Below are 14075 nucleotides of genomic sequence, written 5' to 3' on the forward strand. Positions count from 1 at the left end.
GCTTACTCCCCCGTTGCTGCTTTACAAGTGGCCACATTCTCCTTAGTAGCCCCTAAATTAAGTTAAACATAGACAAACTAATATCTTGCACTATAACAAAAATAACTAATCAGTTCCTCTAAGAAGAAGCTATGGCTCCTTTACTTTTTTCAAAATATTCACAATGCTTTTGAAGATGAAAAACTAAATTTTTACAATAGCCATACCTACTCCTCGAGTGGAAACAAGATAAAAATACACTTATTCTAATACTTATCAGTCAAAATTAGCTCCTGGTGCAATAATGGCATTAATTTATGCAAAATATAGACAGGTCTTCCAGGTTTGCTCATTGTTGTCCTCCTTGGAAGGAAGTAGATAAAATATATTTATTTTTGCATTACATCCTTCCCTCCCTTTTGACTTTCTCAACAACTGCATGTATATTCACATTGGTGAAACAAAAGCAAATATTCAGGCTTCTGATTTGACAGATTAAAAAAAAAAGAAAAAGTTTTGCAAGAATTTTTCCAAAGAAACACAAGAAATAATTTATTAAAACTTACAACTATACTGGTACACAACCCTACACTTGGCATGTGAGGATTATCACTCCACAGACAAAGATCTGCTTGGATACAGATGTAAAACTAAACCGAGTAGTTTATAGAATGGCTGTGTACATGTTTATGTATCTGTAATCTCTAAAACATATATGCAATAATCTGATAATCTAAATTTCCCTTCTCCTTGCCTAATGTATTGTTTGAGCAACAGAGGATTTCAAAACTAAAATAAGAATGAGACATATAGCAGAAATAATAGTTTCTTAAAATCATGTCCTTGAGAACATCATAATAGAACACAGAAAAAAAAATCATCAATTCTCAAACCAACAACTTCCACCCATCCCCAAAAGTGTTGTTAAATAAGAATCAGCACAATTTTTAAACTTTCAGATGCTTTGAGTACTGTATTATTATAATTGCTTATATTTGACATTTTTATAACATAACATTATAGGAGCTTTATTGTTGTTCATATTGTTTCAAAGTTTCTAAACTAAAAATTTCCCGATGGTTTATTTAAATTAAAGATGATTATCACCATTGGATGTTTTGAGCTTATGTTTCCTTTCACCAAATAAAGAGATGCTTTTATAAACTTACTTTATTTGAAAATGTTTTTAAAATTACTACAACTTTGAACTCTGTTCAAAGCTCAAATATTATCAGCAATGAAAAACATGAGGAAAACCAGAAAACTTTATTTTTCAGATATATAACAAAAGGTTTTAAATGTAATCAAGAACTGTGGAAATTGTTATGGCTTGAGCTTGACTTTGGAAAAAAAGATTCAACTTTACAGCATTCATGACTTATTTTGCTTCCCCATTCTATTATGCTTAGAATAACTAGGTCCAGCTGTAGAGCAAGAAGTTACTTATTACAGAAAACAGTCAAAATATGAAGTATTAACTGTCTTGATGAGATGACTTTGCCTTTCATTTGGTTAATTGTACTACACTGCAAAGTTATTTACTCCTCTATTTACTAAGCCTGGGAAGTTTAGAGGAAAGAGGGAGATTGATTTCATACAAAAGCCTAGAACACATTTTTAGCTCACATTTTTGCTAACTCATACTGGTACTCGTACCTCAGCAACACAAATCAAAAGAAAATAAAGCCAGAAGAAATTTCCCTCTCTAAGAAGAGAAAGGCTTCTTAGAAACACAGTTCTAATGTGCTGTTTTTTTTTAAAGGAAGCAATGACACAAAATAAAATACTGATGCTAAGAAACTTTCTTACATGCCTCTTCAGAACATACCTCTATCAAAAAATTTAAATTACTTCAGTTTACTGCATATAAATAAGCAAGATTTAGACTGCAAAACATAATGACCAGGAATCAGATCATCCTGAAACATCAGCATTAATTTTGAAATCTCTGACCAGAATTAAATACCCAGTTTTTAGAGAGGAATGAAAGGTAGCTCCATATTCTGCATGTTTATTAAAAAGTAATTAAAAAACACATGAAGGCAGGCAGTGGAACAACATGTACGTGTAAAGTACCACATTATATTTTCAAGACTGGGCCCTAAAATAGGAACCACAGATGTTGAAAACTTACTATGTCCTAGAATACAAAATTGTGTCAAATAAGTGACCTTGTTATAACCTAAAGCTTACAGATGGTATATACTTAACTCTGAATAACTTGCTATAGAATTCATATACTTAATGACAGCCATACATCTTGCTGTGAAACGCATACTTTGTTGCATCAGTTGCATACAGAATTTTTTGCAGAATCTGACAGGACAGAAATAAATGCCTCAATTATTTTTGTCCACCCATTTACAGTTATGTAATCTAACAAAATTTTCTTGATTGTTTGTTTGTCCCAACTTATTATTGGTCATCACTAAATTTGAAGAATTCACCTTTGCACAAATTTCAGATGTACTGAACTGAAATAAAATAAATGATAATTTTTTTTAAGATGCCACTCTTGCACAGAATAAACATATTCAGTATTTGCTACTTATCTTTGCATTTTATTCAAGATATCTCTTCAAAAATTGTGAGTCATTGTCTTGTGCATTTTCTCCTTTCTCACGGGGGAACAGCACTAAAATATTTCAAGTGTCATAGGGAACCTTTACTCAATTCATGAGCTTGGTCGGAAGGTGGAGCTCTATACTTGCCTGTATCACTCGGAGCACATAAAATCTGCAACTCCATGTAAAAACACAGAACTACTCACAAAACAAACCTGCATTTAACTCCAAGATACAATTTATTTCATACATACAGCAGGCCATGTCTGATAATAAATAGCTCCTCTCCTAGTATTTAGAATGATTTTCAATATGTTTAAAAAGTCACAATGAAATTTAGTATTTTTAAGGTCTCTTTTTCTTTCAAAGAATAGGTTTGCATTCTTTAAAAAAAATGTAAAATAGCTGATACTTACAGGCATCTCTGATATACAACAACATGGCTACAAAAATGTAGTCAACTAAATTCAGGGTGATGCTGTCAGCAAATAGAGCATCCCAGACAACCAGAAGATCCTGAAGAGGGAATTCACGTCCAAACAGGAGCCTTACCCATCGCCTGAAATAAAGGGGAAATGTTATGACTTGTGTTTCTCCATTTTACCAAGTAAGGTAAAGTCAGAACACGTATCCCAGGATCAACTATAGTCCTAAACGTTTGACCAGAAAATTTTGCAAAGTGTCAAGATCTGTGATAACAACTTAACTAATTGTATTTGTGGAAATGTTACTGCATCTACACAAAAATCATTATACATTAAAGACTGTAGAAACTTCACTGACTAATATTATTATGTGGGTGACCCTCAAAGAACAAAATACATCAATCCCATATACCAAATTTTTGAGCATTTAATGTGATGGCGACCTAAGATGAAAGGGAGAAAACATTATGCAAGAATGGCCTGAAACAGCAAAAACAGGAAGGTGAATCCAGTGGTTTATGAGAAGCCCTGAAAAGCCCAGTCAAGTGAAAGCCAGTTCAGAAGCAGATGCCAAACAGCAACTAAAATGGACCAGGTCACAGTTACTGTGAAGGGGCTTTCTCCCTGTTATGGGTGACAGTGTTTGCAGCTCCATGGAAAATATGCTATGGTTGCTATTTTTATTAAATCTAATTTAAATCTTTACCAGATTTAGTGATAATCTGCGTGTAGACTACACTGTTAATTCCTGTTCAACTCTGCACTGTTTTCATACCTTGCAAAATGTGAAAAATTGTCATATTAAATACAATATTTGCTTGACGCTGGAAGCTTGAGATGCAGCAGAAGAAAACTGTTTCTCTAAATTTCTCATTTCTAGTTCTGACTCTTACACTGACTTACTTGCTGACCTCAGGAAAGGCATTTCTCTTCCCTCTTCCAGAACAGACTCACTAGCTTTGTATCTTTTTAGGTAGGATTATCTAAGGTCACATTTGAATGAGCTAAAGAATAGTTAGTAACATTAATCCTGAAATAGTTATTACGAAATGGACTTAAAAATAATGAATTACATTTTTAGCTGGGATATGCAAATAGCTACGCATGTGGAATCTGTTTATTCAGTGGCAAGAAAAGATTGATTGCAAATTTCTGCTAAGCAAATTAAGTCATTCTTTAAAACTCACAAAAATTTCTAAAAAGGCAACTAGAAATTTCTTGTTCAAGATTAGTTTCACTCATAAGAATTTACGTTTAACCACTTTTGTTCCAGAACTCATTGTTGGTTTAAGGCATCTGGGGTTTTTGTTTTTTTGGTTTATTTTCTGATTCCAGTATAAAGAAAATACTGGACAAATTAATTCCAGCATGCCAGTCCAGCACAAGCTTTGAAGATAGTAACAATCTGTACAAAAACACAGTCTCTTATAAAAGAAATTCAAAGGGGCTGTTGTGAGTGAAGGTTTTGTTCACCAAACTTTTATTCCTCATGCCACTGGAACCATATGTACAATCCACAAAAATATCCGTGTACAGATTTAGAGATTCACTACATAGAATCTTTTCCTTGCAAGATATGTTCCCTTTTAAAAATGAAAATACATGATTTCAAAAGACAGCATCATCTCATATAGAACATTTATTTTCTAAGGTCTTGAACTTTTTATATTAGTACAGTAATTACAGAAGTCCCAATATCAGGTATGACAAAACAAAAACTCTGTATTTCCTTCTCTGATCAAACTCCTTTTCTAGGGGGACTTATTTTAAGACCTCAGAAAACGAAATCAGAACTGTTACACAAAAGCAAGGCTTAGCTAGTGCATTTAACACCATGTCTATTCTACCTAAGGGATTTTGCCATAGTGGCACATTACCCTGCAGTGCCCAGCCCAGAGGAGATTATTCCCCTGTGGTGACACAAACATTACCCAAACTGTGTGAAGCCCATTACCTGCATTAGCAACTCCTCCCACCTGTAAACCCACAACTTTCCAGGTACACAAACTGTGAGGTGAGAAATCTCAGCAAAGCTTGAAGCATTTGAGCTGACTTTGCTTGCAACTACCCAAGTCTTATTCAAAAGCCTTGCTAAGAGTCTAATACACTTCAAGAAAAAAAAATACACCATGGTGTAATGGGATTTGTTATTAGTCCTTTATTAGAAATCTCTTTTGCTTCTTTACTACTTCATTATGCAGTGTTAATCGTTTCTAGATGCAGGTTTATTCTGCTCAAGCAGAAGTCATTCCTTTTTTTTCTCCTGCTTTTACATTTTCTCCTGGGAAAATTAAATCTCATTCCCCAGAGGAATCACGTTTCACAGATGTAGGCTGCTGAAGAACAACTGGACTTCCTTTTGCAACCATAATATTGCCGTTAATTATTTGAACTTTCCTGTCTTAAAGGGAGTAAGCAATTCATACTGTTGTAAATGCATATATACGAACTGCTCTCTTATTTTTTTCAGCAACGTTTAGCTCACAGCATCTATAAACTGAGGGCCCTATTGCCTATGAACCATGCTGCCATATGGCAGGACTTCATTCAGCTTTTATATTCATAAAAAAAGATCTTAATTCCTTAACTAAGTGTCCACACTGAAAAGCTGTCTTTCAAACTAACACATTTTTATTGCTTTTACAAGTATTTGCAGAGAATTTAAGACACCCTTAATAATTGCCTTGCACATGATAAACCTTTTCTGTTTCTCCCCCCCTCCCCCCTTTTTTTTTGGTTGAGATGGCTGTTTGTGTTTTAATTATTGTTCTGTCCTGTTAATCTTGCCTTACATCTGTTACACCTGCAGACTGTGAAACTCACAATAGTATACCTTTTATCACATGTGGTAATACAATAATTCATATTTTACCAGGCACACTTAGCAATTAAAATCTACAAAAAACCCCCAGATTCTTTAAAGCCATAATACACCAAGGTACTACTACCTACATTGTAGAATATGTAACTGTATCTTTCACTTATGATTCCTATATAATTAAACCAATATTCTCACGAGATCAGTAATTACTAGCAATAGATAATGATTCATTAATGACCTTACAATACAGGGAAAGCAGGAGAAAACTCTGTTAGTAAAGCCCTTAAAGAAGGTAATGGTCCAGCTTTACCAGTTTTAACTAATACCACAACCATTTTGACAGAAATTTAAAGGACAATTCCCCAACCATCAAAATTTAAACTTATGTGATGTGTTCTATATATTTAGTTGCTTATCTTCTCAGTCTTCTTATGAGGCAGAGAATTCTTTTTAAAAAAATTAAGTAAGCCCAAGCAATGGTTACAAATGAGGCAAAACAAACAGTTTAGGAATGTTTATGAGGCCAAAACAACACAATGAAATCAGAAAGAATAAGAAAAATTGTAACAACAGGAAAAGGGAAAGCATGACTCTGAAGCTAAATAACTTGATCTGGGACTTACAAGTTGGCAACAGGGTGCCTAAAAAAGTCTATTGTTAGGAGCATGTTTTCAGTCATTTATACATTTGCTAAACTCAATGTTCAGTACAATTTCCACTCCAAGCATCTGCTCAAGGCTTGATTTTTTTTTCTCATTCATTGATACTGTTCATTAGAATAAGGCTAAAAAATTCTGCTGGTGCTTAACTTAGTTTTTTCTGCAAAACATTTCACTAAGGTCTAGAATCAAAACAACAAGGTCTCTGGTATCATCCTTTTTACTGTGCATATAAAAAAAAGAGAAGCCCAAATTTGGTAATTCCTTGTTTGACCTAAACACAGCAGAGTGAAGATTTCCACAGAGCATGTTCTATTTCTTCCTAACTCTTGCCACTAGCCCAAGAATGCATCTGCCACCTCGTGCTTCATCCCAGCTACACTATTCTCCCTGCATGGGAAATGGTAGAAGTGTGTATCATCCCCTGCAATGGCCATTGTCACTTGGGGGATGTGGTGGCAGAGGATGCTGTTGCTCTGGTTTCTAATCCTTGCAAGACTAGTCAAGGTCTTTCAGAGAAAGGAGGGTCAGTAGGATTTTGCAGGATGTAATTTCATTTTTTTTTTTCCTAAATAAGAAAATTATTTAAATGGACTGTAAGTATTGAAAAGAACACCATCTTATCAAAACTAAGCACTTGGAAGCTGAGAAATGCCAAAATTAACATCAGTTGTTTACTAACTGAGAAAATGATATGTAAGCTCTGTCTCTTTAAACTCTGTCATGAATTATGTTCAAGCAAACATTTGTAGCCAGTGCAATTTACTATTGTAAAGTCATGGTCAATAATTTAGGAGAAAGGGTAGACAGACTTGAGCTGTGATCTGCTGGTTCAAAAATAAGATAGGAGAAAAGGATGAGGAGCGACATTTGTATGACACTTTCAAAAGAACTTAAAATGATACAGAAGATAAAGACTTTAATAGTTCAATGCCACCAGAAAACACTACTCTGGGCAGACTTGATGCCTGCAGTAGGATTTTAGGCTGTGTTTCTAACCTAGGGACACAAGTGGGCTGCAGATGAGGTAGGCTGAGTGCAGAGGCACCCAGGGGTAACATGGGTGCCTCTATTGCTTCTACAGCAGCGCTCCTCAACACCTGCATGGATGAGAAGGAAATACACAGCAAGAGCACCCCCAAAAAAAGACATTTGATTCCAGAAACTCTCACAGATTTGATAGTTGCAACAGGCAGAGGGAAGACGGTTAAGTTCAGTCAGAGGATGTTTATGGTAATTCACTTTTAGTGACATGAAGGAGACCAATCAAGGCAACCCTTAGCAGCATTCCAGCTTAAACTTATTACACAGACCATTTCTCCAGTGCTCCATCTCCTCCCTTAATAAATCTCATTTTTATTAAATCCACCACGGCTTTATTTGGTTCAGAATTTTGTTTTGAATGTCCTAAAGAGAATAATAAAACCTTCAAATCATACAAGACAGAGAAGGAAACATGCCTGAAGTATAATCACAACTTGTTCTTTCAACTACTCTTCTACAAGGCTTTTGTGGAAGGGCAGTACTGCTTATGGTTCATGAGGAACTTTTAATGATCACAGATGAGAAGAAAGGCAAAACAGCTAAGTGTCACAATTAACAAAATGGCATTTCTAAGATAAACAAAACCTTATTAAAATCCAATATTTTGTCAGAACAGAAAGAAGCCTGTGAAATCCCTACAAAGCCAAGAAACTGGTATAAGAAGTTATGTGGGAAGCTCACCAGACTTTCAGGGATTTACAGAGACTTCTAATGTGTTCGATTTAAACACTGAGAATTTTACACACGGCATACCCTCATATGCACATTACCCATAAATGATGTACAGTGTGATATTGTTACAGCATATGTTCCATTTTTTTTGCCTTAATCTACTTAACTTGTGAAGGGAATGAAAACAGACATCTTGCTAGAAGATGTGTTTACTTCGACCATAAATTCAAATGTTAATTCTAGATTTATTAGATAAAATTATGTGGCCTTTGTCATCTGAGAAGGCAGACAAGATGATCAGATTTTCCTTAGGCTGTAAAACATTTAAATATTATAGATTTCTACCACATTGTCTCCAGCAGTGTATGCTGATTGTAAAAAAGTGTGTGTGATGAGGAGAAAGTATGTGCCAGCATCTAACACATCATTCAGCTTCTCCTTAGACTTAGAGATAATAGTGAGTATATAAAAAGATTTTTCTTATGTGTGTCTGCCTTATCTGTTGAAGTAATTTCAGACTTGTACATGGAGTACTATTCTGCTAGAGAATGACATACATGCTTTAATATGCCTGTGATCTGGGTGGGATTGTCCTGTCCTGGACTCTTATCAAGGTTGTTCACTTCACCCAGCTTCTGTACTGGCTGCATGAAGGTCTGGTGGATTATTGCACCAAATACAGGAATCAAAGCCCTACTGCTGGGTGGATACACAGTTGGTTATTTGGTTTCCCTTTTCTGTTTCAAATTCTGTTTGACTTGTGGTCGCATCCATACAGTTTTTAAGTTTTACACAGTTATATTAAAAACCGCTCAACTTGAAAAAGTATGATATCCACAAGCTTTCTGTTCCACAGCTTAGACACCAGGGTCTTAATGCAAAGATAAAATCACAGTGTTTGATAACAATTCAAATAAAAAAGGAACTAGACATTTACATTACAGATCATATGTGTTTCAGATCTACCATAAGTTTTCCTGTCAGAAAAGAAGCATTTCAAATTAAAGAATAATTAAAATAAACACTCATTTATTAATATAAATCTACTCAAATTCAGGCTAAGTGATGAACATGAATATTGTACATAGTTTACTTTGTGGCCTTCCTTCCACTTCGGAAAACAGTTTTGATATGCTCTATTGACACTTCCTACTACTGGACATATCCTGGAATTTTTTATATTAATTATCTTATCAAACACAGATTAGCATATCCCTTTAAAAGAAAGACCTTGAATTTTTTTTCTACTAAAAAGTGACACAAGCATCTAGTCCTCAAGTGGATTATTTTCTTTCACATTTGATTTCTTTAAGATTGTTGGCAAAGATTACTCAGTTTTGCATTTAAGAAAAATTCTTTGTGCTTTGGAAAACTTTATGCATTTCCTTATTAATGAAGGTTTTTCTTTCCAAGAAATGAATTCCCAATAATTGCTTTTCCTTCTTACTAAAATTTACCCTTCTTTAAAAAAGAGAGACAATTCAGTTTTAAGCCAGACCAGTTCTAATTACTCACTTGCAGAAATGCACTTCAGGGAAAAAAACCGAACAAATGTCACTCCTATCCTCAAAAAGGAACTACAGGCCTGCCAGTCTCACCTTGATCTCTGGAAAGATGATGAAGGAGCTAATTCTGAAACAGTTTCCAGGCATGTGAAACACAAAAAAAAATCATAAGGAGTGGTCAGCAACCGGCTTTTCTTCAACATTAAATTTCAAAAACAGAGCTAGGAACTTGAATCTATTTAGAAGAGAAATCAGAAAGAAATTTTCTTATTTTTCAGCAGGGCACATGGGAGACACTGGACCTTTAGGTGCAAATTTATACTGTGGATGTGACTCTAAGGGAGACTTGCACTGAATGTAGCATTCAATATTCAATATTCAGCAGGAGAAAAGTACACTGTTCAGTTTCTTTTTCATTCCTCCTAACCATTACAAGTTGAAACACTTCAATTTTAGTATTTCAGATAAATAACACTTTATAAAGGCTTAGTAATTAACAGCACTGCATTGACACTGCCAGCCTGTGTTTGCAGCAAATACAACACTTACTGGACTGTAACAATTTACTGACCATTTGTTAGCTTGAAGGGTGGAGAAAAATGCTGTACTCCAGAAGTTACCTACAGGAAGAATGATCACAATGAAATAGCTAACACACTTTCAGACATTGCTGATTTTTTAAAGGACAGAAATTCCAGGCATTTGTTAATATTTTTCAAAAAAGGTGTGTCGAATTGACTACAAATATCACAGATCCAAGTCAAGGCACATTTTTCTTCACTTTGGCTAAAATACAGGCGTTACAAGATGAAGGATTTAGCTGTTACACCGTGACTCACTCAGCAGTTATCTGGGCTAAACTGTGCTTTCATTCAAAGGAAAAACACTGAAGAACATTGCTGTGTTTCTGTGAAACAACTAAATTAACACAGCTCAGGCAATGTTCAGACTTTAGGAGCAAGGAGCAGCCTGATAACATTATGGTGGCAAACCAGAATGAAAAGAGAGGAGTGCTACATTATACTGAAAAAAACCCCTTTGAAGCCAATGATAAACACCCCTTAAGTGCACAGAGGATGGGACTTCATCTCATCTTCATCTTCACACTCTGTAAACCCCAAATATAATGACCAATATCTGCAATTGTAACAGAAAGATATAGGAACTTGAAGGTGTGCCTACTGAATTCTTAATGTTCTTTGCCTCTGAGCAATTAAAACCTGCAGTCCTAAATACTGATGATGCATGTGCATTTTGTTTTGAAAATCACTGCGGAGTAGCAAAAACATTTTCTTTTTTTAAACAAAACTAATTACAGGTGAATGATTTTAAACACTGTTTGCTGCAATAAACCTATTGAAACAAAAGAGGCACTTCTAAATTAGTGAAGTTCCTACTGATATCAGCTATTAGCAATTAGGAACTCCACCCCCCCAACTTTTCCATCTTTAAATAGCAATGATTAAATTTGGTTTTAAAGTGCAGAAATTATATTAGAAAAACAACTCTCAGTGTTGCAATTAAAGCACAGTTCTTAAGATGATAAAATAAATTTGCTAATAGCTTTATCCATTGATTCAAGACATACGCAGTAGGTTTAAAAGACATGATTCTTTTCCAAAATTTATCTTTAAAAGAGGAGTCTATAATATTTTATTGTTCCATACTGTCAGATATTCTATAGTGTTAGCACAATTTTCTGTACAATTCACTTGGGCAAGACTTAATCAAAAAGACATGTGTTTTAAAATATAAGGAAGAGAGATAATTTTGTTAATAGCTCCAAAGTAAACAAATAAACACTGATAAAATATTGCAAAGTTTATAATCTATTTTTGAGACTTCCCTATTATAATTGAATATCTTTTCTGTCCATAAAAACATCTTCCTGTTACTCTGTAGTGAAATGTGAAACCAAATGATCTATTTTTTTCTGGTATGCCAAGTAAAATATTTTAAAATTTTCAAGAGATCTAACTTCTTTTAAATTCTTCAGAAATGATCTGCCTGTGTCCAGGAATGGAACTCCCACACTTTGTATTCAAACCAAGGCAACATGTCTGTCGTGAGTGTAGAACCAGTTTACCAATCTGTGTTAGTCTGTTTTTCCTCTCTAATCCTGCTTTTCCATCACAGGTGCTTTTTGGTGTAACAGAAAATTTGGCTGATAAAGAAGACATTTTTAGGTTATCCTGGATGCCCTCTTTCTTAATAATGGGTCTGTAGTAGGTCAAACTTATTTATTTATTTTATTATTTTCATATCAACCTGCTATCAGATGAGACTAAGCTAGGGCCAATGAAGCCTTTAAATGCCCCCATAACTCCTTGTATTATCAATTTATTAAATTTTGGGGGTTTTTTTGGTGTTTTTATCACAAGAAACTTACTGGGAGACCAAATATTAGTAGAATTATATGAGACAGACCCTTTTATATATTGTTAGTTTAATTTTTACGAAGTTTATTTTGTCATTTTACTGTGAAAAAAATGGTGTGGGAAAAGCTTGTAATATTTTTCTTATGGATGTAGAAATTTGTCTCAAATGGGAATCGGTGAATTCAACCAAATTTAGTCTGGGAGCTAGTAAAGAGATTTATGAGTATTTGGAATCATACAAATTAAGGAACATGTATTAACCTTCCCACTTCTGCCTCAGAAGGCTTTAGATTTATGATAATCTGGCTACATTTTTCAGAGATATTAACCAGTCAACTAAATAATGTTAATGAAAGAAAATGTCATATGGGGAGTTGTTGAGTTTCCCATCCTAGACCAGAAGGAAGGACAGCCATGGACTGTAAACAGGATATGGATTATACCAGCTCCCATGTAACTCTACCAGGAACCATTTATGGAACCTAAACATTACATTGCCACTTTTATTCCACAGATTATGAGCTTGGTGGAAGGATATGTTTGCATGAGATTTTGCATTAGACCTTTTTTACTCATAGATAGCCTAGTTGAAGGTATGAGTATTCACTCTAATTTTTTGTATTCAAAATAGCATTAATATTAAGCCAGATGATTTTAGCACCGTAATCATACCCTATGACTATTCTCCCTATGCCACTGTTGCATTTTCATTTTGGTAATGACATTGCATTTGACAATGATACATACTACCCCTCTTCTTTCTCTTCTCTCTTTTCTCCTTCTGTCTGCTATGTGAAAATGACCACCACAGGAGAAGATTTGGAGTGAACAGCAGCAGAAGAGAAATAACAAAGTATTTGCGCCATGGTGTGGTGTGAAGGACTGAAACAATGAAGGTTAATGGCTAAAAAAAACCCAACAAAACAAAAAACCCCCAAACCAACAAACAAAAAGAAGCTGCAGGCCAGGTTTGCCCCCACTAGACTGAAGGACAGGAGGAGAGATTTGGGTGTGTGGTGGGAATCCTCTGATTTGCATAAGAGCAGCCCAGGTGCAGGGAGGGTGAGCACTCACCAGCAGAGGATGACCACAACAAACTGACCTTTGTTTAGAAACAAGCTGTGTTTGAGTCAGATAAGGGAAAAGGCCAGTAAGAAGCAGGTGCTGCTGAGGTGGGAGAATGCATTTTATCATGCCAGCGTCCCTTACACAGCTGGGCCAGCTGTAAATCTCCTAGGGAAGGTATCAGGACACTTGTGTTCACACCTGGGCCTGAGGGTGTTCCCCCTTCCTGTGGGGCAGAACTGGCTCAGTTCCACTGGCACAAGGCAGCTGTCATGGCTTAGAGGGTCTCATAACCCATCAAAGACCACAAAGTGCCCCCAGACTCATTTCTGGGGTGTCCCACCACATACTGCACATGATCCCCAGTGTTGGAACATAGTGTAAAACTCCCCCAGGGAAGGTGCCTGGGCATTCCCACCTGAATCTGAACATATTGAACCCATTGAAACCTGTGTTTCATGGGATTTCCCCATCCCTGATGGATCAAGGCTGCAACCATCACATGGACCAATAGGATGCTGGATCTATGGGTGGTGATGTCTTTTCTCTCCACTATCTACTATTATCTTTTCTCCATCTTTTCCTCATATATTTTCTTAGGTGATACCTTTATACTTTTACATAGATTAAAAGTATAAGATATGTTCTATAGATAATAACCAAAACTTCTACACACCTCCTTTCCACTGCAACCTACTTGTTCTAAAATAAAATTGCATTATACATACATATACACACACACACACATATATATAAATAAAAACACCAGTCATTCAGTGTTGTTTCAACTCTAATCTGCCCTAAGGGATCTATTACCTGAAAACTCAGTTACCCTTGCCTTCAGGGGTGAGTCATAACATTTGGTAAAATTAAGGATGGCAATATATCCAAGAATATGAATTATAAAGTAAACTGGTAACTTTAAGATAATTAAATTATATATCAGATTGCCTCCTTTATCTC

The 14075-nt window shown here is 35.3% G+C and overlaps 1 protein-coding gene across 8 annotated transcripts in view; it reads right to left on the reverse strand.

Moving 5' to 3' along the window:
• The window catches only part of LOC116993544 (TBC1 domain family member 5-like), a 325432-nt gene that overhangs the window by 75285 nt on the left and 236072 nt on the right, over positions 1–14075 (reverse strand). For all 8 annotated transcript variants that reach the window (XM_033054285.2, XM_033054293.2, XM_033054299.2 and 5 more), the window contains one exon: positions 2960–3102. In XM_033054285.2, coding sequence (XP_032910176.1) covers positions 2960–3102 — 143 coding nt within the window. The remainder of the gene's footprint in view (positions 1–2959; positions 3103–14075) is intronic.

The sequence above is a fragment of the Catharus ustulatus genome, chromosome 1 (assembly GCF_009819885.2).
Source record: "Catharus ustulatus isolate bCatUst1 chromosome 1, bCatUst1.pri.v2, whole genome shotgun sequence".
NCBI classification, from domain to species: domain Eukaryota; kingdom Metazoa; phylum Chordata; class Aves; order Passeriformes; family Turdidae; genus Catharus; species Catharus ustulatus.